Here is a 27485-nt window from a genome sequence, read left to right as displayed (position 1 = left end):
ACACACGCACACGCACACGGAGAGGCGGACTACCACGATGACGAGGAGGCGGGGTGCAGTGCGAGCTCCCCGGGCATGTCCCAACATATCCAGGCATAGCGGCGATGCGAGCATGGGACACACATGGTTGACAACACGGAGGATGTGTATATGACTTTGTCTCAGTGCTGGTCCACACCGCGGCGTGTCTCCATGTCTCTACCGGCCAAAGCCTCGAGAGACGGGGTGCTGGAGAAGCGCAGCGGCGGTCTTCTCCAACTGTGGAAGAAGAAACGCTGCGTGTTGACCGACGAAGGGATCCGCTTGCGCGGCTGCAAAGGCGGCGCCGCCGACGCTCCGTGCGCGGCTTGGGGCTCCCGAGCGAAGGAGCTGCTCTTCGAACGCATGGTGACGGTGGACTGCGTGGAGTACAAGCGGGGCCTGGTGTACTTCACGGTGGTCATGGCCACGGGGAAGGAGGTCGACTTCCGCTGTCCGCAGGACGGTACGGCGTGGAACGCGGAGATCGCCTTGGCTCTGGTCCGTTATAAGAACCGGCAAGCGGTGCAGACCGGGAGGAAAAGACAGCTCTCCGCCGGGAATCTGGGAGGCGGCGGGGAGGACGAGGATCTATGACGAGGTGAAGACCATGGAAATTGTTATTCACTTATTATTGAAATAACATGCAAGATATTATTATATTATATTATATATTATTATTATTATTAAACTTCAATGCGTTTAGTGGGTTCAGGATGTACTGCATCAAATGTTTGTAATGTTTTTTGTAACTTAATGAAGTATACACTAGTATAACAGCCAATCACTACGTTTACATGCAGTAAATATTCCGGTTATTGCTAATATTCCGGTTATTTGACTGCATGTAAAAAAATGTCGGGTAAAAAAAAAAAATGCTTCGCTGATGTTTTTTCGTGAAAAATGTGACTTGCAGTAATTGAGTTAGCATAATGCAGTTTTAGATTTGACAGCATAAATACATTTTAGCATAACTTCATTTAACAGAGCATAATAACAATATTTGACAAGACAGTTTTCCCAGCACATAAAGCAAAATAATAAAAGGCGTTATTTATTTTTTTTTTAGATTTGAACCGCGCTTTTGATACAATACATCATGGTGTGCTTCTTTCAAAATTATCATATCGATGAAATAGAACATTAGCAGTCAATTTGCCCGACTGGAGTTCCACATGGCTCAATCCTAGACCCAATCTTATTCAGTCTCTATGTCAGGGGACTCAAAATCAATTTACTTTGGGGCCACTGGAGCTAGGGTCTGGGTGAGACTGGGCCACATCAGGTTTCCCCCCCCCCCAAAAACAACGCATTTATTAAAAACAGAAAAATATACAAACTTTTTCAGTGATTTGGTTCCGATTTTCGACAATAAAAGCTCTGATAAAACATTCCACTGTTCTCAATTATCTTAATTTTTATTTTTCTGCACAAAATAAGATGAAAAATAAATCAAGAATAAAGAAAATCAATCAGTAATAAATAAATATAATAATAATAATAAAACAGCAAATAATAAAAACTTAAGAAAGCACATATAGTTGGTGGGTAGACAAATATTTTTTTCAGATTAAAATGAACAAAGCATTATTAGAGCCCTGTAGACATGACAAAACACGACTATAGTCACATTTATACTCTTTTTATTTACAACATATTGCGCAACTGCGGGGTCTCGAGACACATGCTAACTCGCAAACTAGAGAGCTAGCGACCTAAACGGTAGCCTCCGAGTTATTTCCTTTAAACTTAAATAGCCAAAAACTTACCACTTCCACACGGATAGGGAGGACAACTATTAACAGTTATTTAACCTTTAACATGAACATGAATCAAACAACCAACAAAGAAGCTTTTGTTTTAGTGTTTATATGTGTTGGACCAGTTTAAGTCAATCGTGTTTACTATTTATTTATTTCTGTATCTTATGGCGGGCGCCATAATCATACCTATCATTCATTTTGGAACTGATAATTCATAATAACTGATAATTGTTCTACCAAAATATGAGTTGTTTTTCAAACTGCAAAACAATCTGGACCGAATTATCGAGTTTTGGTGATAACGCCAAGGTCAGTGACCTCCACGAACGTCAGCTGACGTCTCTGGGAAATCTCCCACGTCTTGTTAGATGAGGGACACGCGAGTCTGAACTATGAGCTCACAACCCAGGAATCCGCTGCGATGCTGCCTTTAGTGAGTGTTCCCAAATTAACTTCGTAGCCGTGGCAACAGTGTCACGTAGCTATTCTGACATCGGAGATTCAAACGGATAAATCATAATCACCGCATGGTGGAACAGTGGTTAGAATGGAGGGCCACACAGTAGATTTGGGAAGATCAGGGTTCGGGGGTGGATGGATAATCTGTTTTGTTTTTGTTTATTTCAGCTTTTGTACTACCTGGGATGAATCCTCCGAGAAGAGATCTTCAGTCTTCAGTTGGTGGATGATGAAGACGTTCTTGTTGAGCTTGTACATGAACTTTTCATGCTGGCATGAGTCCATCTGTTTCTGAGAAGAATATTTCCAACATAATAACAGAAAGGAAAATAATCAGTTTGTCATGACAACAGTGACAGCTAAGCTCGGATCTTTTTGTTATGAGTGTCTCAGATGTTTCACCAGCATCTTCTACTCCCTTTTGTAACATTACCAAACCAAACAGAAGACACTTTATATGTATCTGAAATATGTATCTGAAAAACGACTGACTGTGGATGTTTTTGTAAAAGTTAACACGAAGGAAAACTATACTTTGCTCACATTGTGTATTCTATTTAATTAAATGATGTACAGTATATAAAAATACTAAAATAAAATATAACTTGTACAGCTTAAATTCATTCATTCATTCATTTTCTACCGCTTTTCCTCACGAGGGTCGCGGGGGGTGCTGGAGCCCATCTCAGCTGTCTTCGGGCGTAAGGCGGGGTACACCCTAGACTGGTCGCCAGCCAATCACAGGGCACATATAGACAAACAACCATTCACACTCACATTCATACCTATGGACAATTTGGAGTCGCTAATTAACTTAGCATGTTTTTGGAATGTGGGAGGAAACCGGAGTACCCGGAGAAAACCCACACATGCACGGGGAGAACATGCAAACTCCACACAGAGATACCCGAGGGTGGAATTGAACCCTGGTCTCCTAGCTGTGAGGTCTGTGCGCTAACCCCTAGACCACCGTGCCGCCCTACAGCTTAAATGTGAGGTTGAATTTCTTGGAGGTAACCGCATTTTCACATTTGCGGTGTCATCTTGCTGGGTTTTTTTTTTTTTTTTTTTTGCCTGGAGGGGAAATCGGACACAAGAGGCTTCTCCCAGCATTCAGGGCACCTTTTGTTTGGAGGACTAATGAGAATCACGAAGGACTTGGAGAGCGACACGCATTAGTCTCACCATCAGCTGGCTCTCGTTAGCGAGCCCTTACAGATGTTGTGCGCGTCACAAATACGATATAATAGACTATATGTGTGTTGCTGGGCAGCTGAGTCGGAATCGGGAGGGGAATTATCGTGTAGTACAGGGGTGCTCACACTTTTTCAGCATGCGAGCTACTTTTAAAATGACCGAGTCAAAATGATCTACCCACTACAAAAATGCAAAACATCTATTTATTTTCAAATGTATTGAGGATTATTTGTACGTACAATGTATGTTGATGTACCTTACATAACCAAATGAGCCAATATTGCAAAACACACATAATTAACTATTAATTTTTTTTGTAATTACCTGAGTTTACTTTGATGACTTGCACTGAATTGAACCAGCCAGGGATGCATAGTCCGGACAGTAGCTGCTGATAGCCAGCCTCAAGCACACTTCCAAATGTTTATCAGTCATGGATAATATCCGTATCATAATATCCGTATAATATTCCATATCTGTATGGAAGTGATATGTTTTTTGCCTTTTAACTTGGTCCAGTTTTTGCCTTTTTACTTGGTCCAGTTTTTGCCTTTTTACTTGGTCCAGCTCCTTCACTCATTTTAGTGACCATAAACTTTAGCGAGGGCTTAAAATTTCGCAATTCGCCGACTAGCTTAGCACTTTGCATCGTTGTTTACGCATGAGCGGTGACCTAAAGGTCAAAATTCAGTTGTCATCTGACTGGTTGTCCTGTATGTCAATCAAGTAACGGGGATGGATGATAGGCTGACATCGTAAGTTCTGCTGCACTTAGAGACGTTGTTTGATTTGATTGGTCGCCCGAAGGGCAACATTCAGTTGTCATCTGAATGGCTGCCCTGTATATCAATCAAGTGACGGCATTGATGCGAGGATGATATTTTTTTAATGTCACGCCGCGATCGACCAGCGATCGACCAGTACCACCTCCCCGATCGACCGGTAGCTCGCGATCGACTTAATGAGCACCCCTGGTGTAGTAGGCTTCTTTCATTACGTTGGGGAAAATCCCGAAGTTGTTGCCACTCCTTGTGAGTCAGCAAGGAAGTGAATGGAAGACACCCACGAATGGATCCAATGCGGGTAGTGTTTCGAAGAGAAAAAAAAAAAACAGATCTCTTGCCAAGCGACCATTTTTAAATGCAGAACAGTCTCACTCCACGATACTTGGCCTACATCCGAATGTTACCGTTTTATGGCGTGTGTTTTATATTTTTAGTTCCCGAAAAAGCGACAGGACTAGGTAGGATCTGGCCCTGGTCAGGAACTACTTCAGATTGTGACTGATATCTGATTCCTGATACTACGGGTCAAAGGTTGGACTCGCCGATTAACCTAATCTAACATGTTTTTGGAATGTTGTGGGGGGGATGAGAGAACATGCAAACTCCACACAGATCTCCTGACTGTGTGGCCAACATGCTAACCGCCAATATGCTAAAAAAAAAAAAAAAGATCTGGTTTCGACCCCTTTTGACCCCCATAGTTGGTCAAAGAGATAAAACAACAGCTGCTTTCTACAGTTGAGTTCCATTTTATTGTGCTATTGTTGATTAGCACTGATTGAAAATGATTGAGATTTTCAGGTTTTGGACTCTTGTTCTCTTTTTGGACCTATTTTTGAAAACAGTTGGCCTGACTATTATCCAACTATTCCAGCCATTTTTACATTTTCACCCAAAGTTCATATGTTTAAATACAGTAAACCTCGGATATATCGGAAATTCGCTCACAACGGACAGATAAAAAAAGAACAGATTTTTCTGACCTATTATGCCTTTTCCACTTTTAGAATGTTGTATTCCGGTGTTAAAGTTTCAAATAATGAGCTTTGCACATTTGGAAGTGAGCCATGAAAGAAGATTAGGATGGCTCAAAACGCTCGGTTTCAAAAGGTGTGGTAAAACTGCCCCCTTTGTGATGTCACAGAGGGGTGGACTTCCTTATATGGTTCATCGTTAGGATGCATTTTGGGCGTGGGACTGTTTTGTCAGGAAATCAAAAGGAAATACAGTAAACCTCGGATATATATCGGACTCGGATATATCGGAAATTCGCTCACAACGGACGGATAAAAAAGAACCGATTTTTCTGTAATGCATTTCCAATAAAAATTCATTGCATATATCGGATTTTTTATAACGGATTTCGCCTATTTCGGACAAAATCTCCAGTCCCGTTCCAATGCATTTCCATTAAATTTCCCTCGCATATATCGGATTTGCCGCATCGTGGCGCTCCGATTCGCCGAATCGTGACAGGCCGCTATACGACGTCATTTGCAGCGTTGCCTGCGCGTCCAGGTACATTGGAAACATAGTCAAGGAAGTGCCTTTTTATAACGGATAAAATCCCATTTACGCATATACCGGATATAAATCCGATATATGCGTAAAAACGGACATTTTCCGGTATACGCATATAACGGATTTCGCTTATATCGGACAAAACCAGTGGGAACAATTGAATCTGATATATCCGAGGTTTACTGTACCATTTTGAAAATACCTCTTCAGTAAAACGTAGGCGGCATCACTGTGGATTGTCCAAGAGCCCAAAGTGGTAGGTCTTAGTTTGTGATGGATCTGTAGGAGACAAGTGGGGGCACAGGGGAAGATTAGGCAGTGAGAGAAATGGAGGTGGGGGGGGGGGGGACCAATAATAGCCTCCACTAACAAAAGAGAAAGAGAGAAGTGAGCTTATGGGAGGTGCGGTTAAATAGAGGAGCCCCAAATCACTTTGCTCATCTCTTGATTTCATCCATCGTGCTGCTGTTCCTGGTAAGATCTTTCCTCTGGGTGGTTTTAAAAGGTTCTTAGCGTATATTTGTGAGGATTAACAAATTGAATTAAATGATGTTAGATGGTTAGCATGTTGGCCACGCAGTCGGGAGATCGGGCAAAGCTGGGTTTGATTCTCATTTGGGCATCTCTGTGTGGAGTGTGCATGTTCTCCATGTGCATGCGTAGATGTTCTCCAGGGACTCCGGTTTCCTCCCACATTCCAGAAACATGCTAGGTTAATTGGCGACCAAATTGTACACTGCCTCTCGACCGAAGTCAGCTACCCCTGCAACCCTAGTGAGGATAAGCGCCATAAAAATGGATGGAAGCTGTTAGATATTTTATATTTATTCAAAAATAAAGGCTCTCATTTCGTACTTGCACTGCGCCGCGTCTACACCGCACGTAGTTTTCATTTTTCATGAACGACGCATTCTGGCGCAGCGTGGCGCACCCACACCTCCGTCCCTCCCACCACCCAAGCAGCAAAAAATCACCACATGAATGGACCACCTCGAGGGTCACACGTAATCTATTTCCGCGTCATGAATAGGAGTGCGAAATTAAGTGACAATTAAATTAAACACATCAGCAGGCTAATCCAGCTATCATGGAAGTGATCCATCTGCCTTCCTTCTCTGCCATCGCTAAATAGGAGAACCTTTAATGGTATATTCTCTACCGGTATCTCCTCCTAATTTTAGTGTACTCCATCTTTTCAGATCACGTTAATAAATAATAACAATAATAATTAATAACAGTAATATGGGCATTCAAAGGTAAATCATACTTTCAGCTGCCGTCAGTTCCCAGCTTATCTGATGTCAGATCCAAGCTGACATCAGACAATTAATACAGAAAAGTACATGCTGGTTCAGACGGTTATATTAATAGTGTGATTGTTTATTGCATTGAAATGTGCCTGACACTATAGACCAGGTTGGAGCTGGCAAGCTTTAAGCGCACCTTCAGCGCAATGCTTTGTCACGAAATGTTTCACAATGCCGAGCCTGAAATGTGGACACTACCCTCGGTGCGCCAGCAGACAAAATTACCAATGCACCGGGTGCGCCACGCTCCACTAGCCTGCGCCTCCTTGCGCTGCGCTACAAAAATAAAGTAAAAAAAATATGGAAAAATCCTGAAATCACATAACGCATAACCCATCAGTGCAAAATCTACAAGTTGACTCAGTTTTTCCATTGTACTTTAGTCTGGTTGTTTATGCAAACATGGCTGCGCCAAAGAGGTTTTCGGCATCAGTAAATCATACTGACGGTAAATCCTCGCACTAGGCCGACTTGCTTCGTAGCCAATTCGTCCTCCACAGCTGTCTATCAGATGTCCCCGCATCTATTTGCGGAGACAGGCCATTCAGATTCCTCTGTGCAAGATAATCCTATGGAGAAAGACAGAGACAGAGTCCAGGAGAAATAGATGAGGGACGGCTATCTGTTTGGAATCTTCCTAATCCACTAGAGCCGTTCATCACACTGCATGCAGGGGGCGGGGCACATAGGATGTCACATCAGTGATGCGAGACACAGAAGAGCTGAATTCCTGTGAGATAACGTGACGATTTGAGAGATGGCAAAAGAAGAAGAGAGTGAAAACAATGGCGCTCAAGTGCAAAGAGGAATGTTCAAAAAGAATGTTAACCAACGGGAAGCTGGCATAATCGGCGCAATTTCCCTGCTGCCTTTTGAGGGATGCACGGAAACGTGATCTGGTGCACCAAGCGCTGATGAACAAACACTGACAACTGTTTACTGAGCATCAAATCTCTCCCTGTTTGTCCACCACAGAAAGATCCCATCACCAGGATGCCTGAGCATATGTAAGTGATGAGAAATTTGATCTTATTATAGACCAGGGGTGGGCAAACTACGGCCCGGGGGCCACATCCGGCCCGCCAAGTGTTTGAATACGGCCCGCCCAATCTTTCCAAAGTATTGAATTTAAACTCAACATACAACCTGGCATCATGGCCTGAGCCAACCTTTTGATGGTTGTATCAATTTCGTTGTTTGACATTTGTCTGTTGTTTACAAAGTGCTCCTGAAAAAAGAGACACAAGACACAATAAAAATTAAAATAATAATTATTATATTATTATTATAACCATTATGATTATTATATTTATTATATTAATGCTAATTATTATATTAATTATATATAATAATATTGTTATATTTGCATATTTTACATAATAATAATATAATAATTATTATTTTAATTTTATTTTAATTATTATAATATTTTATTATTTTTTAAAGTGCTCCTGAAAAAAGAGACACAAGACACAATAAAAATTAAAATAATAATTATTATATTATTATTATAACTATTATGATTATTATATTTATTATATTAAGGCTAATTATTATATTAATTATATATAATAATATTGTTATATTTGCATATTTTACATAATAATAATATAATAATTATTATTTTAATTTATTTTAATTATTATAATATTTTATTATTTTTTAAAGTGCTCCTGAAAAAAGAGACACAAGACACAATAAAAATTAAAATAATAATTATTATATTATTATTATAACTATTATGATTATTATATTTATTATATTAATGCTAATTATTATATTAATTATATATAATAATATTGTTATATTTGCATATTTTACATAATAATAATATAATAATTATTATTTTAATTTTATTTTAATTATTATAATATTTTATTATTTTTTAAAGTGCTCCTGAAAAAAGAGACACAAGACACAATAAAAATTAAAATAATAATTATTATATTATTATTATAACTATTATGATTATTATATTTATTATATTAATGCTAATTATATTAATTATATATAATAATATTGTTATATTTGCATATTTTACATAATAATAATATAATAATTATTATTTTAATTTATTTTAATTATTATAATATTTTATTATTTTTTAAAGTGCTCCTCAAAAAAGAGACTATAAAACAAATAAATAAAAATAAAAAAAATAAATCCTATTCATTGTAATGGGAATATTGTTATCATTATATAGTCATGGAAATTTCTTGTACATTTTAATGCCTGGTACAACTAAAAGTAGTTTTAAGAGTAGCTAATCTGTGCTATTTTTTTCCTCCTTGACCCCCATCTATTAAAGGGCAGAGGTAAGACGTGACTGACACAAACACTACTAATGAAATAATGAATAATACTGATATTGATGTAATTATTCATTCTTCATTTAGAGAAAACCAAAGATATCAGCTTCGAGGAAGCTCATGCTCAAGGTCGGTAACATTCATGGTCAGATATTACGCAAAAAAAAAAAAAAAAAATCCTGTAGTTTATACTTTTGTCTGCAAGAGGGCAGCAGATGATATGCATTATGACGTTGCAGAGTCTGATGGTGGCAAAGGCAAAGGAGGAACTCGAGCAAGAGATCCTGGACAAAGAGGATGAAAAACAGAGGTACCTGGCCGAGAGAGCTCCTCCCCTCAACACCGGCTACATGAGTCTGGCACAGTTACAGGTAGAGTATGCTAGTGTTCCTTCCAATCGCTTACCTGTAACCGAAAACCACAAAAAAAAAACTGTGAAAGAAGTCTCATTATTCAATGGCATTCTATTGTTAGTAAGCCGAAGGCATCCATTTTCTGTCTGTACTGTTACTTTGTTCAGTACTGACACCTCCTTTGAGATCCATTATGCGTATAATGTACAGTATTTCACTGTTTTTAATTATTATTATTATTATTATGTAGGATCTGTGCAGAGAGCTTCATTCTAAAATCGATGTCGTGGATGAGGAGCGATACGATATTGAGGCCAAAGTGATGCTCAACACACGTGAGGTAAACCGAAAAACCATTTCCTTAGTATTGCTTTACAGCAGAGGTAGGGAACCTATGGCTCGGGAGCCAGGTAGGGCTCTTTTGATGACTGTATCTGGCTCTCAAGCGTTTCTTACCACAATAAAAATGTATTTTTGCTAACATTTTAAAGTAAACATCACAGAAATGACTGTTGCCAAATAAGCCCCTCTACCTTTACTTACACTATTATTATTTATTTATATTATTTAAATTATTTGGGCAATTTACTGTTCACGCTGCACTTTACATTATGTTGTTCATATTTGGTGTCTATTCTATCTATTTATTCTCCACATTATTATTATTATTTATTATTACTTATCTTCTTTGGTGTCTGTTGTTATATGGGAGCCAGGCAACGACATTTCGTTGGCAATTTCACGTTTTTTGTGCAATGACAATAAAGGGAGTTTATCTATCTAAAAATAATCAACAACTTTCTTATGCATTTTAATGCGTCCATCTATTTTCTACTGCAATAAGGCCGACCATATCCAGCTTTCCTGATGATATTTTCCAGGTCAAACACCAAAACTCGATTATTACTGGGTAATGCGGTAGTCTACCTCGGTCATTGAGATGTCAACATGTATTTAGTCAAATAGTCACCTAGCTAAAGCTGCAGAACCAAGCCTTCTGGCAAAGATGGCCAAAAGAATGAAATATGTGTACGGCACATACGGCAGCAGCAGAAGTTGCATTAATGGCAGCAAGTATTAGATTTATTATTAGACACTGCGCTGCTCACGAAAGTATGCTGGCCACACCCCATTGGCGTGGGGTAGTGTGCCTGGTCTACGTAATTAGAGCCCATGATATCTAAAACTGTTGGTCTTACATAAAAATGCACACATTTTATTGCATTCAATGTTTAAAAAAATGTATATGGCTCTCACAGATACACATTTTAAAATATCTGGTCTTCATGGCTCTCTTAGCCAAAAAGGTTCCCGACCCCTGGTTTACAGGGTGACCCAAAAAGATGCGTACCCATGAAAATTTCAAATTACAACCACACATTATTCAGTTTATGGAAGACCGTTCACCAGAGTTTCAGCTATTTCTGTCAATTTTTAGTCAATTTATGGTTTTCCCAAGATGTGTTCCAAATGTCCACCAAATTTCGTTGCAAGCAAACGTGTACTCGTCTGACAAAGTTGTCAATCACTTTTACACACTCCTCTTTCGGGATGGCTCTTTTTTTTTTTTTTTGCTTGGTTGAGGGCAGAGGTTCGAAGAGAGACTTATAAGCAGAAGATGCGATGTGGAATGGGCCCCGCACTCGCCAGATCTTAACCCCCCAGATTTTTATCTGTGGGGTTTCCTCAAAGACAATGTATACCAGGGAAATCCACAAACAATTGAGGAACTGAAAACTGCCATCACAGCAGCATCATTGCTGTCAGGATTTACCCGAGTACTGGACAGTAAGTCATGTGCTGGAAGACACAGCCATCCCAATCAGAGCGGACATTGTGTCATTGTCGTTTCTATGCTGCTGCTGTTGTTGACGCAGGAAGCGTAAGGAGGAAAGAAGTTCCAGTAATGTAAAAATAACTTTGCTCCGATATTATTTTCATGATGTCACCGCCTGATTAAGTTGTCTATAAGTCTGTGTTTACTTTCCTCCGCTGGCGGTTAACCCTAGCAACATTCTAGCACAATACAAAACAAAGCAAATTGCCCCGAGAAACAAACAAACAATTGAGGAACTGAAAACTGCCATCACAGCAAAAATAAGAGCCATTGGCCATTGGTGGACATTTGAAACACATCTTGGGAAAGCTATAAATTGACTAAAAATTGACAGAAATAGCTGAAACTCTGGTGAACGGTCTTCCATAAACTGAATAATGTGTGGTTGTAATTTGAAATTTTCATGGGTACGCATCTTTTTGGGTCACCCTGTACATCAAGGATACGTTACCCTTTTAAATTCCCTTTCCCGTTCCCCAGATTAAAGACCTGAACATAAAGGTGTTGGACCTCAGGGGGAAATTCAAGAGGCCTCCACTGCGTCGCGTTCGTGTGTCTGCTGATGCTATCCTCCGTTCGCTGCTGGGCTCAAAGCACAAAGTCTCTATGGACCTCCGAGCTAACCTCAAGTCTGTCAAAAAGGAGGACACTGAGAAGGTGTGTGCAGAGTTCAAAACAAAAATGCATGAAGTCAAAAGTGTGTCCTTACTATACAATCTTTTTTACTCTACCTGCAGAAGAGACCAGTCGAGGACAGTGACTGGAGGAAAAACGTGGAAGCCATGTCAGGAATGGAGGGAAGAAAGAAGATGTTTGATGCCGCCAAGGGTTCGGCTCAGTAAACGCAGAATACGAGTTCCTCTTGCACGTGAATCCGCTTTCCCACCATCCTTTCCTATCATCCTCAGCAAATGTCCTTATCACTCATGGCTACATTGACGGGCTTTAACTGTTTACTGTGTACTTCTCCACACTCGGAGTTGTGATCAGTAAATAAATCTAAATTCTAATAAAGTCAACCAGGTTTCTTTGAGATGTTTTGTGTGTTAATTTGAAGAAAAACTGCACTTTTTTTTTATTTTCCCAATCATTCGCATCATCTTATATGGAACTTTTTTCTGTGCATTCTACCAAAAGAAAGCACGTTAATATGAGCTTGCTAACAATACATGTCAATAATTATTATTATTTATTCGAAATTATTTAAATTATTTGTACAAATTTCCAGTTACGCTGTACATAGTTCATATTTGATGTAATCTATTTATTCTCCACATGTTATTTATTATTTTTTATTATTATACGGGAGCCACGCAACGACATTTCGTTGGCAATTTCACATCTATCTATCTATCTATCTATCTATCTATGAGACCTACCTATTTTGGTGCAAAAACCCAGACAAAAAAACGGAAAAAAAAACAAAAAACACCAATAGTGACCCATGTGAATAATTGGTCGTATATTAATCAAGCTACAGCGATATTGTTATTGTAGCAGCTAACATGAAAAACTGTTCAGTATTTATCTGGCGGACACAACACTGCTACTGGCTCTCAATGTCATGACAAAAAACTCAACAAGATGCTTAATTTGCTGTCAGCATTTACCCGAGTACTGGAAAGTAAGTCATGTGCTGGAAGACACAGCCATCCCAATCAGAGCGGACATTGTGTCATTGTCGTTTCTATGCTGCTGTTTTTGACGGAAGAAGCGTAAGGAGGAAAGAAGTTCCAGTAATGTAAAAATAACTTTGCTCCGATATTATTTTAATGATGTCACCGCTTGATTAAGTTGTCTATAAGTCTGTGTTTACTTTCCTCCGCTGTCCAGTGGTCTGGCCTGTAACACTACCTCCACTCTGGATGGCGGTTAACCCTTTAGCAACATTCTAGCACAACACAAAACAAAGCAAATTGCCCCGAGAAACTCCTCTCCAGTGATCACATTTCCGAAAACACTTAAGACACTAGACATATAAAACATTGTACAATTTGTTTAAGGTTCGTACAAAAATATGGGATTTGCAAACTTTTTTTTTTAGGGTAGTGATGTGCCTACGCCCTGACTCAGGTAGAACTACCTATTGGCTTTATTTAGTGATTAACCCAGTCAACCAGCATCCGTCACTAAGTAGTAGTTATTAGTAAGATGTATTGGTGACTATGTATCTGAAGATAAGATTTATTTGGTAAAATATTGTAGTCGGGGCAACACTTGTATGCTGAGGCTGTTGCGACCATGGTTGGAAACCCCTACCGTGGCCAATACTTTGTACCGGTTTTTGATACCGATTGTCACGATTTTTTGTCAAAATAAATAATTCTGAATACTTCTTGTTATAATAGCTGTCCTGCAAAGCAGCGGATCATATAAACAGGGAGAGGTGAGGCTGTGTGTATGAGGTAAGTAGACTAAGCCTGGGGCAGAGTCCGAACTGACAGGGTTACAGTGAGAGGCGTGGCCTCGCACAGAAAAGCAAACAACAGGACGACACACACCCGACTGGACACACATGATAGACTTGTGTCTGACTACGAGCAATTACAAGAATTTCCAAAACGGTACTACATCGGATGTGTAATTAGTCACTAAAATCCTAAGAATTTGTCTATGGAAATTCAATGGCTTTACTTAGCCGATGGTGTCACAAAGCTTTAATTGCTGATATGATGTGACACGCATCGTTAGAACCTTGATACTAGTATGACACGCTGGTTAAATAAAGGACTTGTACATATATACATAGTTTGGTTTGTCACGGAGACAGGATTCTTAAGATTCTTAAGGATTTCTCAAGTAGAATTAATACATACCGTATGTTAACGTTGGTTTGTTTTTGATTCAATAATATAGTTTTCTCTTGCTGACTTTTGTAAAGCTTGCGAGGGTTTAATTCCTACCCGTTGTCCCTTTATTGTCAGCCTAAATCAGCTGACCACGCCCTAACGGGGCGTATAATCATGCTAAATATTAGAACTCCATACTAGATGTGAAGTAGAACTACTGCCGTCACACATGATAGACTTGTGTCTGACTACGAGCAATTACAAGAATTTCCGAAACGGTACTACATCGGATGTGTAATTAGTCACTAAAATCCTAAGAATTTGTCTATGGAAATTCAATGGCTTTACTTATCCGATGGTGTCACAAAGCTTTAATTGCTGATATGATGTGACACGCATCGTTAGAACCTTGATACTAGTATGACACGCTGGTTAAATAAAGGACTTGTACATATATACATAGTTTGGTTTGTCACGGAGACAGGATTCTCAAGATTCTTAAGGATTTCTTAAGTAGAATTAATACATACCGTATGTTAACATTGGTTTGTTTTTGATTCAATAATATAGTTTTCTCTTACTGACTTTTGTAAAGCTTGCGAGGGTTTAATTCCTACCCGTTGTCCCTTTATTGTCAGCCTAAATCAGCTGACCACGCCCTAACGGGACGTATAATCATGCTAAATATTAGAACTCCATACTAGCTGTGAAGTAGAACTACTGCCGTCACACATGATAGACTTGTGTCTAACTACGAGCAATTACAAGAATTTCCAAAACGGTACTACATCGGATGTGTAATTAGTCACTAAAATCCTAAGAATTTGTCTATGGAAATTCAATGGCTTTACTTATCCGATGGTGTCACAAAGCTTTAATTGCTGATATGATGTGACACGCATCGTTAGAACCTTGATACTAGTATGACACGCTGGTTAAATAAAGGACTTGTACATATATACATAGTTTGGTTTGTCACGGAGACAGGATTCTTAAGATTCTTAAGGATTTCTTAAGTAGAATTAATACATACCGTATGTTAACGTTGGTTTGTTTTTGATTCAATAATATAGTTTTCTCTTGCTGACTTTTGTAAAGCTTGCGAGGGTTTAATTCCTACCCGTTGTCCCTTTATTGTCAGCCTAAATCAGCTGACCACGCCCTGACGGGATGTATAATCATGCTAAATATTAGAACTCCATACTAGCTGTGAAGTAGAACTACTGCCGTCACACATGATAGACTTGTGTCTAACTACGAGCAATTACAAGAATTTCCGAAACGGTACTATATCGGATGTGTAATTAGTCACTAAAATCCTAAGAATTTGTCTATGGAAATTCAATGGCTTTACTTAGCCGATGGTGTCACAAAGCTTTAATTGCTGATATGATGTGACACGCATCGTTAGAACCTTGATACTAGTATGACACGCTGGTTAAATAAAGGACTTGTACATATGTACATAGTTTGGTTTGTCACGGAGACAGGATTCTTAAGATTCTTAAGGATTTCTTAAGTAGAATTAATACATACCGTATGTTAACATTGGTTTGTTTTTGATTCAATAATAATAGTTTTCTCTTACTGACTTTTGTAAAGCTTGCGAGGGTTTAATTCCTACCCGTTGTCCCTTTATTGTCAGCCTAAATCAGCTGACCACGCCCTGACGGGATGTATAATCATGCTAAATATTAGAACTCCATACTAGCTGTGAAGTAGAACTACTGCCGTCACACATGATAGACTTGTGTCTAACTACGAGCAATTACAAGAATTTCCGAAACGGTACTATATCGGATGTGTAATTAGTCACTAAAATCCTAAGAATTTGTCTATGGAAATTCAATGGCTTTACTTATCCGATGGTGTCACAAAGCTTTAATTGCTGATATGATGTGACACGCATCGTTAGAACCTTGATACTAGTATGACACGCTGGTTAAATAAAGGACTTGTACATATGTACATAGTTTGGTTTGTCACGGAGACAGGATTCTTAAGATTCTTAAGGATTTCTCAAGTAGAATTAATACATACCGTATGTTAACATTGGTTTGTTTTTGATTCAATAATATAGTTTTCTCTTGCTGACTTTTGTAAAGCTTGCGAGGGTTTAATTCCTACCCGTTGTCCCTTTATTGTCAGCTGACCACGCCCTAACGGGACGTATAATCATGCTAAATATTAGAAACTCCATACTAGCTGTGAAGTAGAACTACTGCCGTCTTTTATCATTCAGTTATTGTTTAACATCCGTTTGAAAGCGAAAGGGCTGAACGAATATGCTCATAGTCTCTCACTTCCTCTCTCTCTCTCTCTCTATCTATCGCTCTCTTTTTCAGGTGAGTAGCTCACCTTTGTGGCTCTTCATGTGACTCCTCGGTGAACGGGGTAAAGGTGGACTGTTTTGTGCTGCCATCTGACAACTGCCCTTTTCGGGTTGCCGGCAGTCGTCTTTTGTGTATCGAGTGTGTCGAGTATTTTTGTGAGGGATACGTTTTTCATCCAACATGTCCAACAATCGGACAAACTGGTCGGCATTGTCCAGGTAAGACTTTACTGGGATTCTTTTCATTTGACTCAGGTAATTTAGAAGCTCTTTTATACAGGACTACTTCAACCTAAAACTGCTTTTATGAGATGATTAATAGGTGTTTTGTTCTGTAATAAGAGCATATGGCAGGAATGTTACACCGCTGTCGCACTAAGAACCTGCAGGCGTATGCTTTCCACACTAACATTAGATACTTACACTTTGATCCATAAGATTAGTTTGGTCAAATATCCTATGTCAACAACGACGCTTCTAGTAGCCGCTATCGTTTCATTTTGCCTTTTTTCCATTTGTCCTCAGCTTGGCGCGCCAATGGACAATGGAGGATGAGGAGGAGGCAGAGAGGGAGAGGAGGAGGAGGGTGAAGAGCTCAAGCAGTACCTGTGACCTGGAGTTGAACGCCACTGCGGCGGCGCCGATCGACTATGCCACCACCACCAGCAGCAATGTTGTGGACTCCGCACCTGAAACATCTCAGAGCGCCGGCAGGTGTGATTGAAATACAGTAAACCTCGGATATATCGGATTCAATTGTTCCCACTGGTTTTGTCCGATATAAGCGAAATCCGTTATATGCGTATAGCGGAAAATGTCCGTTTTACGCATATATCGGATTTATATGCGGTATATGCGTAAATGGGATTTTATCCGTTATAAAAAGGCACTTCCTTGACTATGTTTCCAATGTACCTGGACGCGCAGGCAACGCTGCAAACGCTGCAAATGACGTCGTATAGCGGCCTGTCACGATTCGGCGAATCGGAGCGCCACGATGCGGCCATCCGATACATGCGAGGGAAATTTAATGGAAATGCATTGGAGATTTTGTCCGAAATAGGCGAAATCCGTTATAAAAAATCCGATATATGCAATGAATTTTTATTGGAAATGTATTACAGAAAAATCGGTTCTTTTTTATCTGTCCGTTGTGAGCAAATTTCCGATACATCCGAGTCCGATATATCCGAGGTTTACTGTATTTTTGTTGTCGAAGATTGTTGTGAGCGGGAGGAACCCGGGAGGAACCTAATCTGAGCCTTTTTGACTGTAATCCATTATAAATGTCAATAATTGTTATTTTCCAGTATTGAGAATATGCAAATGGACTTTATGGAGATGCTGCGTATCCGGGATGAAAAGCGCAGGATGAGGCATGTGGAGACGTTGAGGCGTCAGAAGGGGGTACGGGAGGATGATGCGGACGAGTCAGAGAAGGCGACGCTTTACATTCCTAAAGATGTCAGATCCAATCGTGCTGAAAACACCGACATAGAGGTAAGACTCTTTATCCCTTTAAGATGACATTTGGGTGGAAATAAGGTCTAATGCCTTTTAAAAGGCAAAGTTTTTAATCCCCAAGAGAAATTCCCATTGCAGCAGCTTTGCAGAAATGTCATAATAAACTTTTTAATCACAACAAATAACGCAAGATAGAAGAAAAATTCGTTTTGTACCCCTATGGATTCAATTATGTATTTTTTTGTGTTAAACACAATGCAAGCGTAGTTCCAGCAAGGCCACCCTGCAGTGCGTTAACCACAGTCTACCGTTACCCCCCGCAGTCATGTCAATCATCTACACAACAAGTCTGGCATGAGAGCTGCTTTTTTTTTTTTTTTTGCATTGATGGGAACGTTTTAATGTCACATACATTAAGAAATGTCACAAAAAACAATAATAATACCTTAGAAGCAAAAGTATTGGGAAATTTGGACATCATATACTGTACGCCAGGGGTGTCAAACACGCGGCCCGCGGGCCAAATGTGGCCCGCAGGACACTACTTTGAGGCCCCCGCCTTGATATGAAAGTTTAATGTTTGATATGGATGCTGTATGGTATCATGTACCCAGAAAAAAATATTACGTTTGATTCATGTTCATGTTAAAGGTTAAATAACTGTTAATAGTTATCCTCCCTATCCGTGTGGAAGTGGTAAGTTTTTGGCTATTTAAGTTGAAAGGAAATAACTTGAAGGCTACCGTTTAGGTCGCTAGCTCTCTAGTTTGCGAGTTAGCATGTGTCTCAAGACACTGCAGTTGCGCAATATGTTGTAAATAAAAAAATTTAAATGTGGCTATAGTCGTGTTTTGTCATGTCTACAGGGCTCTAATAATGCTTTGTTCATTTTAATCTGAAAAAAATCATTTGTCTACCCACCAACTATATGTGGTTTCTTAATTTTTTATTATTTGCAGTTTTATTATTATTATTATATTTATTTATTACTGATTTATTCTTGATTTGTTTATTTATTTTTCGTCTTATTTTGTGCAGAAAAATAAAAATTAATATTTGAGAACAGTGGAATGTTTTATCAGAGCTTTTATTGTAGAAAATCGGAACCAAAGTACTGAAAAAGTTTGTATATTTTTCTGTTTTTAATAAATGCGTTTTTGTTTTTTTTTGGAAAACCTGATGCGGCCCAGCCTTGCCCAGACTCTAGCCCCAGTGGCCCCCAGGTAAATTGAATTTGAGACCCCTGCTGTACGCATTCAAAGGCTTTCTACAAGATTGATTTGGCTCTGTTCTAGGTTGAGGTCAGGGCTCTCAAGTTGGTAGAAAACAAAAAGTGCCTTCCCTAAATGCTAATAAATCCCAACCATTTTGTGCAGTTTTACACATATTGTATGATACACTTATTATATTGCATCTTATGTAAGATCTGTCTATGTAAGTGACCATCTCCTATAAAACTGATAAAACCATATCAGAAACTTTTATTACCCTCAGATTCCACTTTTATTTCAACGTATCTGCAACTGTAGCCACGCCCCTACGGTGTTAGGTCACGGTCTTGTGTTCGTGTCTCTTAGCAAGAAAACGGAGAACCGCCGGAGAAAGAGTCGGTTTCCAGACATCATTCCACACCGCCTCGGAAGTTTATCAGGTTAACAAGAATTCCCTTTGCATTGCCTGAGACTTAGAAGTACTTGGGTTGGTATTACTTCATTATGTTTACTGCTTTTTTTTTTTTTTCGTTTTTGATGTTGCAGTTCTGTCTCAATCTCAATCGACAACAGCCCCCATTCTCCGAATCGCACCCAGTCCCTGACAAACCCCAGACCCCACGGAGAACACTCACCCTGCCGGAGTCCCATTTCCAATGGACATGCAGAGGTTTTCGAGGAGGTATTTCATGCACACAAGTAGTACTACTATCTGGTGTCTAATGTAATCAGACTGGTGAGTAAATACATACTTTGACATATTCTGATTTTACTTGATCTCAGAATGTAAACAGTTCTTCAACCAACAATAACCCCGAACAAACTCCCAAACCTGTGTTCATCAGGAAGAGCTCCAGGACCCTATCATTCAGGGTAAAGACATCGTTTTCATTACCTTAAGATCCTAAAGTATTACCAAAATGCGATATTGGGACTCAATGCTTGTTCTCTACAGATGATGAAGAAGAAAGAAGAGGAGAATTTTCCACTGCAGAGGAGGTCGGTATGACCGGAATTCGCCTCCCTAATTATCTGGATGTGAAACATGGATTTACACGGTTTGTATTCTGTTTCAGTTCAAGTGTCAGGATGGCATCGAAAAAGTTTGAGACCACCACGGTAAAAGTCAATGCATGTTGTAGAGTCGTTTTGGAAAATTCAGTACTATACTTCTGATACTCGTTTTTATCAATGAAAGTTATCACCAAGATGACACAGATCATTAAAACATAATTAAATAATACGTATTACGGATCACTTACACATACACAGTACACGTATACTATATATTATCCGAAAGAAAATTCAGTACTACACTTCTGATACTCGTTTTTATCAATGAAAGTTATCACCAACTTACACAGATCATTAAAACATAATTAAATAATACGTCTTACGGATCACTTACACATACACAGTACACGTATACTATATATTATCCGAAAGAAAATTCAGTACTACAGTTCTGATACTCGTTTTTATCAATGAAAGTTATCACCAACTTCACGCAGATCAATCAAACATAATTAAATAATAAGTCTTACAGATTACTTACACACATACACAGTACACGTATAGCAGCATAATAATAAATATAGCAACTTCTGATCAATCCATGTCTAAAATCATGTACAGATATAAGTTCCGCACATTTCTGGTTAAACCGCACCCCTTTCCGGATTATGCCCCGCCCACTCAAAGTACAAATACAGATAATTTAGATGGGTGAACAGATACAGATCCATAGTTTCTACCATTATTTGGTTAACTTGAGAACCGTACAGCAAGTGTCTGAAACTCGCAGCCCAGAAGATCATTTTCATTACCCCGAGGAAATATTTTGTGCCCCCCCCCCCCTCCATCACTTAACATCAGAGATTACTATAAGTGCAGCCCACGGATCCTGAGAAAGTTTTCAGGCATTCCGAGGGCCAACAAAAGTCAACACTGAAGTCAGAGTGAGCTTGTCACAAACTAGAGTCAACATTATTATTGCTATGACAACACAAAAATGACAGCAGAGCATGCTGGGAGCAGACATCACGCCCAATGCTTGATGGCTCCCAGCGGCCCCCGGGTTAATTGAGTCTGGGGCCTCTGCTGTATATGCAGAACCAAATTGTTCAGCCAACACTAAACCAGATGACTACTAGCATCTTGTGGAGTTGTCTTTAGCCACAGCTGATAATTGGTTTTGACCTGTGCTAAGTATGTTAGCACAACATGTTATTTGCTTTTGTGGACCACGCATCCGGCGACTATAGGAGCCTCGGCGGTTAACCGTGTTTACTAATAGTGTTTACTCTTTTGATTCGGATCAGGATCAAGCCGCCAACGAGCAAAAATCATCTTTCCAGAGGAAGTAAGTTTATATTATTATTATTACACCATTAACATCTTGTAGCGCTACAGTCCACTCACCTGAATATGTTCCGTCCAACGTGCGCAGTTCTGTGCAAAGAATCTCATCCAGGTCCATCCAGGAGAAGATGGAAAGACTAGCCGAGGCTGCACAGGTCTGATCTTGCGGCGTAGAAGAATATCATCTGAAATATATAATGTAGAAATATTTTTTCCATTCCTGACACATGCACAGAAATCAGAAACACCTCGATCTCCAGATGTGAGCCAACGGACCTTGTACCTGCTGGACGAGGTGTCCAGGAAGAGAGGCCTCTTTGAGAATGAGCAGCAAACAGTAAAGCAAACAAGCTCTTCTCAACATGTAAGGTCAAAGTTCATTTCGTTATTGACAAACAAAGCGACTGTGTATTCATGTACCTTAATCCTCGGACTGGAACAGGAATTTCGAGGGTCTTCATCAGGAGTCTCAGACAGGATCAACCGCTGGCTTGACAAGACCAACCAAAGTGGATGTTCCTCCAGTTCCTCCACGGTAAGATCAGCCATTTTAGCATTTTACTCGTTAATATCCGGGATACCGAAACTGAAACAAAATACAGATCACAAAGATCAGATGTCAAATATCGTAATAATAGCTTGGCCACAATAAAAGGCCGCTCAAAAAATGTGCACTTCCTGGACATTCCTGCAGTCGGTACTCAATATTTGTGACCTTTGTGGCATTGTGGTGGTCTCCTTTAACTACAGCAAAGCATGCTGGGAAATTCCGAACAAGAACAACAATGTCCATGGCCACAATAAAAGGCTACTCCAAAATGTGAACTTCTTGGACATTCCTGCAGTTAGTACTCAATATTTGTGACCTTTGTGGCATTGTGATGGTCCCCTTTAACTACAGCAAAGCATGCTGGGAAATTCCGAACAAGAACAACAATGTCCATGGCCACAATAAAAGGCTACTCCAAAATGTGAACTTCTTGGACATTCCTGCAGTTAGTACTCAACATTTGTGACCTTTGTGGCATTGTGATGGTCTCCTTTAACTACAGCAAAGCATGCTGGGAAATTCCGAACAAGAACAAAAATGTCCATGTGCGTCAGATGTCAAATATCGTTGACAAATTTGTGTTAGTGAGGATTTCTCCTTTGTCGAGATAGTGTGCCTGAGGTTGGCCACAATAAAAGGCCGCTAAAAATGTGCACTTCCTGCAGTCAGTACTCAACATTTGTGATCTCTGTGGCATTGCGGTGGTCCCCTTTAACTACAGCAAAGCATGCTGGGAAATTCCGAACAAGAACAACAATGTCCATGTGGGTCAGATGTCAAATAGTGAGGATTTCTCCTTTGTCGAGATAAACCATCAACGTCACAGGTGAGGCATATAAAGATGGTGGTGTGCCTGAGGTTGGCCACAATAAAAGGCCGCTCCTAAATGTGCACTTCCTGGACATTCATGCAGTCAGTACTCAATATTTGTGACCTCTGTGGAATTGTGATGGTCCCCTTTAACTACAGCAAAGCATGCTGGGAAATTCAGAACAAGAACAACAATGTCCATGTGCGTCAGATGTCAAATATCGTTCACAAATTTGTGTTAGTGAGGATTTCTCCTTTGTCGAGATACTGTGCCTGAGGTTGGCCACAATAAAAGGCCGCTCCAAAATGTGCACTTCCTGGACATTCCTGCAGTTAGTACTCAACATTTGTGATCTCTGTGGTACAGCAAAGCATGCTGGGAAATTCCGAACAAGAACAACAATGTCCATGTGGGTCAGATGTCAAATAGTGAGGATTTCTCCTTTGTCGAGATAAACCATCAACGTCACAGGTGAGGTATATAAAGATGGTGGTGTGCCTGAGGTTGGCCACAATAAAAGGCCGCTCAAAAAATGTGCATTTCCTGGACATTCCTGCAGTCAGTACTCAACATTTGTGATCTCTGTGGCATTGTGGTGGTCCCCTTTAACTACAGCAAAGCATGCTGGGAAATTCAAAACAAGAACAACAATGTCCATGTATGTCAGATGTCAAATATCTTTCACAAATTTGTGTTAGTGAGGATTTCTCCTTTGTCGAGACAGTGTGCCTGAGGTTGGCCACAATAAAAGGCCGCTCAAAAATGTGCACTTCCTGGACATTCCTGCAGTCGGTACTCAACATTTGTGATCTCTGTGGCATTGTGATGGTCCCCTTTAACTACAGCAAAGCATGCTGGGAAATTCAGAACAAGAACAACAATGTCCATGTGGGTCAGATGTCAAATAGTGAGGATTTCTCCTTTGTCGAGATAAACCATCAACGTCACAGTTGAGGCATATAAAGATGGTGGTGTGCCTGAGGTTGGCCACAATAAAAGGCCGCTCCAAAATGTGAACTTCCTGGACATTCCTGCAGTTAGTACTCAACATTTGTGATCTCTGTGGAATTGCGATGGTCCCCTTTAACTACAGCAAAGCATGCTGGGAAATTCCGAACAAGCACAACAATGTCCATGTGGGTCAGATGTCAAATATCGTTGACAAATTTGTGTTAGTGAGGATTTCTCCTTTGTCGAGATAGTGTGTCTGAGGTTGGCCACAATAAAAGGCCGCTCCTAAATGTGCACTTCCTGGACATTCCTGCAGTCGGTACTCAACATTTGTGATCTCTGTGGCATTGTGATGGTCCCCTTTAACTACAGCAAAGCATGCTGGGAAATTCAGAACAAGAACAACAATGTCCATGTGGGTCAGATGTCAAATATCGTTCACAAATTTGTGTTAGTGAGGATTTCTCCTTTGTCGAGATAAACCATCAACGTCACAGGTGAGGTATATAAAGATGGTGGTGTGCCTGAGGTTGGCCACAATAAAAGGCCGCTCCAAAATGTGCACTTCCTGGACATTCCTGCAGTCAGTACTCAATATTTGTGACCTTTGTGGCATTGTGATGGTCTCCTTTAACGACAGCAAAGCATGCTGGGAAATTCCAAACAAGAACAACAATGTCCATGTATGTGAGATGTCAAATATCTTTCACAAATTTGTGTTAGTGAGGATTTCTCCTTTGTCGAGATAGTGTGCCTGAGGTTGGCCACAATAAAAGGCCGCTCCAAAATGTGCACTTCCTGGACATTCCTGCAGTCAGTACTCAACATTTGTGATCTCTGTGGCATTTTGATGGTCCCCTTTAACTACAGCAAAGCATGCTGGGAAATTCAAAACAAGAACAACAATGTCCATGTATGTCAGATGTCAAATATCTTTCACAAATTTGTGTTAGTGAGGATTTCTCCTTTGTCGAGATAACCCACCAACGTCACAGGTGAGGCATATAAAGATGGTGGTGTGCCTGAGGTTGGCCACAATAAAAGGCTACTCCAAAATGTGAACTTCCTGGACATTCCTGCAGTCAGTACTCAATATTTGTGACCTCTGTGGTATTGTGATGGTCCCCTTTAACTACAGCAAAGCATGCTGGGAAATTCCGAACAAGAACAACAATGTCCATGTGGGTCAGATGTCAAATAGTGAGGATTTCTCCTTTGTCGAGATAAACCATCAACGTCACAGGTGAGGCATATAAAGATGGTGGTGTGCCTGAGGTTGGCCACAATAAAAGGCCGCTCCAAAATGTGAACTTCCTGGACATTCCTGCAGTCAGTACTCAACATTTGTGACCTCAGTGGCATTGCGATGGACCCCTTTAACTACAGCAAAGCATGCTGGGAAATTCCGAACAAGAACAACAATGTCCATGTGGGTCAGATGTCAAATATCTTTCACAAATTTGTGTTAGTGAGGATTTCTCCTTTGTCGAGATAGTGTGCCTGAGGTTGGCCACAATAAAAGGCCGCTCCTAAATGTGCACTTCCTGGACATTCCTGCTGTCAGTACTCAACATTTGTGACCTCTGTGGCATTATGATGGACCCCTTTAACTACAGCAAAGCATGCTGGGAAATTCAAAACAAGAACAACAATGTCCATGCGGGTCAGATGTCAAATATCGTTCACAAATTTGTGTTAGTGAGGATTTCTCCTTTGTCGAGATAAACCATCAACGTCACAGTTGAGGCACATAAAGATGGTGGTGTGCCTGAGGTTGGCCACAATAAAAGGCCGCTCCTAAATGTGAACTTCCTGGACATTCCTGCAGTCAGTGCTCAATATTTGTGACCTTTGTGGCATTGTGATGGTCCCCTTTAACTACAGCAAAGCATGCTGGGAATTTCAGAACAAGAAAAAATATCCATGTGGGTGGGGGTTAATGTCTGATTCGGGCCACATCCTGAAGTTGAATTGTTGACATATATTGATATTGCGATGTTGACATTTTTATTTGACAGCCATTTTTATTTTAATTTTGCTAAATTATTCTAAATTAAAATACCTTTGACTTTTCGATTTATGATTTGCATGTGGGAATAACAATACTAATCTTTTAATGTTCTGTCTTCAGGACTTGAAACATGTGGACATCACCAGCAAGCGAAGTTTATTTGAGAACAGAAGTCACGACAGTCCCGCAAAGTCCAAACCACCTGGAAAAATCTAAGTGAAAGAATTCCTCATTTGTATTTGTTTGGTTTGTCAGTTGTGGAAATACGGCTAATTAGCATCGCTTTCTCTGCTTTATTTGTCAGAAACATTTTTTCCATCTTCTCTGCCAGTGTAACCAACTACTGAAAGATTTGGAACTAAAACTTAAACATGTAACGTTTCAATTACTTCATGAAAATATTACTTTAAATGTAATATGCTTGCCGTAATAGAAAGTTCACTGGTAAGCACTTTAAAATAAGAGTTATTTTGTTCTTGATTGTCTACTTTATTCGTTTGCTGCTTGTGGAATAAAACATTTATTACAAAACCTCACCTTGCTTTATCTGTTATCTCAGCATGTTGATTACAGGTCTGCTTGTATTGCCGTAGAAGGACTGCGTTATTTAGGAATGCTGATAATAGAAGTGGCAGCTATCTTAAAAGTTATTAATAACACAACAAAACGGCGTGCAGCCTTTCAAGCCTGCCATTCGGACTTCTCTTGATTCTCTTGTTTGGTTCCAAGACTGATCCACAGGTAGGGTTTGCATGAAGAGTAAACTTGCAGAAGTTGGAGTGGGTAATGTGGGAAAATGTGTTTTTCTGTAAGAACTGATGGAGTGTATTCGTGTTAAAGGTCATGTCGGACAACGAGGAGGTGGAGTATGAAGAGTAAGAATATTTAGTTTACCGATACACTGTAAAATAGCATGCTAGGCTATGTGATGCACATCATAAGTGATGTATTTTGGCTTTCACAGGGAGGCAGAAGGTAAGTCATCACTTCATTTTCCTTGTTGCTATGTGAAGCAATACATGACAACAAGCACCCATTGCTTTCTCTGCATTGTATTTTGTTTGTTTTCCTTCTGACGCTTTTTAACTATCATGAATTTCAGAGCTGTCATTCTGTTATTGCACATTTCCAGTATATGTGATCTTACTTTCCCATTTGCTATTTCATTAACCACTTCCGGGTGCCACATATGATCAAATCCTTCTCATTAAACAGCATGTAGCACTCTTTATGAAAGTGGACCCATACATACAGTCTTTTAACCGCTTGGTGGCGCCAGAGGACTTGAAATGAACTTCATAGCAACCAATGAAGATTAATTGAATGTTGAATGTTGAATTTTTGAGCCACATAATGTTTAAAATTTGATTTTTTTGGGGGGGGGGGTCTCACTGTACCAACTTTGAAGAGTACACTAATGTAGCAGTAAATAACACTTATTGATGCGTCCAAATTT

The 27485-nt window shown here is 39.8% G+C and overlaps 3 protein-coding genes across 4 annotated transcripts; all 3 read left to right on the top strand.

Moving 5' to 3' along the window:
* The first annotated feature begins 19 nt into the window (after positions 1 to 19).
* On the top strand, positions 20 to 2801 carry LOC131136728 (pleckstrin homology-like domain family A member 3). The gene is made up of 2 exons (XM_058083917.1): positions 20 to 619; positions 2409 to 2801. Exon 1 carries the CDS (start codon positions 124 to 126, stop codon positions 613 to 615), a length of 492 nt encoding a protein of 163 aa, XP_057939900.1. The 5' UTR covers positions 20 to 123; the 3' UTR covers positions 616 to 619; positions 2409 to 2801.
* A 6649-nt stretch (positions 2802 to 9450) lies between these two features.
* LOC131136726 (troponin I, slow skeletal muscle-like) lies at positions 9451 to 12553 on the top strand. Its single transcript, XM_058083916.1, has 5 exons — positions 9451 to 9488; positions 9599 to 9730; positions 9963 to 10052; positions 12030 to 12206; positions 12287 to 12553. Exons 1-5 carry the CDS (start codon positions 9480 to 9482, stop codon positions 12389 to 12391), a joined length of 513 nt encoding a protein of 170 aa, XP_057939899.1. The 5' UTR covers positions 9451 to 9479; the 3' UTR covers positions 12392 to 12553.
* Positions 12554 to 16310: 3757 nt separating this feature from the next.
* LOC131136707 (ladinin-1-like) lies at positions 16311 to 26394 on the top strand. 2 transcript variants are annotated; one of them, XM_058083881.1, is made up of 15 exons: positions 16311 to 16379; positions 16684 to 16889; positions 17196 to 17384; positions 17981 to 18170; positions 19325 to 19357; positions 19712 to 19785; positions 19892 to 20027; positions 20129 to 20218; positions 20301 to 20344; positions 20422 to 20464; positions 21667 to 21707; positions 21795 to 21861; positions 21942 to 22070; positions 22149 to 22241; positions 26150 to 26394. In XM_058083881.1, the coding sequence occupies exons 2-15, from the start codon at positions 16852 to 16854 to the stop codon at positions 26243 to 26245; spliced, it is 1263 nt and encodes a 420-aa protein (XP_057939864.1). In that variant the 5' UTR covers positions 16311 to 16379; positions 16684 to 16851; the 3' UTR covers positions 26246 to 26394. The 2 variants fall into 2 exon arrangements, with proteins under 2 accessions (XP_057939864.1, XP_057939865.1); XM_058083882.1 differs by lacking the exons at positions 16311 to 16379; positions 19325 to 19357 and having other exon boundaries at positions 16457 to 16889.
* Positions 26395 to 27485: the final 1091 nt, after the last annotated feature.

This window comes from Doryrhamphus excisus, chromosome 10, assembly GCF_030265055.1.
Source record: "Doryrhamphus excisus isolate RoL2022-K1 chromosome 10, RoL_Dexc_1.0, whole genome shotgun sequence".
Lineage (NCBI taxonomy): Eukaryota > Metazoa > Chordata > Actinopteri > Syngnathiformes > Syngnathidae > Doryrhamphus > Doryrhamphus excisus.
Note: the sequence above shows the minus strand (reverse complement) of the source record. Positions and strands in the feature narration are given on the sequence as shown.

Bases quoted from the DNA above. Each gene is read 5' to 3' on its own strand.
- LOC131136726 (XM_058083916.1), top strand. The intron at 10,053-12,029 runs GTAAACCGAAAA...CCCGTTCCCCAG, and splicing joins TGATGCTCAACACACGTGAG to ATTAAAGACCTGAACATAAA. The intron at 12,207-12,286 runs GTGTGTGCAGAG...CTCTACCTGCAG, and splicing joins AAAAGGAGGACACTGAGAAG to AAGAGACCAGTCGAGGACAG.
- LOC131136707 (XM_058083881.1), top strand. From the start codon at position 16,852: ATGTCCAACAATCGGACAAACTGGTCGGCATTGTCCAG. The intron at 18,171-19,324 runs GTAAGACTCTTT...GATGCGGCCCAG, and splicing joins CTGAAAACACCGACATAGAG to CCTTGCCCAGACTCTAGCCC. The intron at 20,345-20,421 runs GTCGGTATGACC...ATTCTGTTTCAG, and splicing joins AATTTTCCACTGCAGAGGAG to TTCAAGTGTCAGGATGGCAT.
- LOC131136728 (XM_058083917.1), top strand. From the start codon at position 124: ATGGTTGACAACACGGAGGATGTGTATATGACTTTGTCTCAGTGCTGG.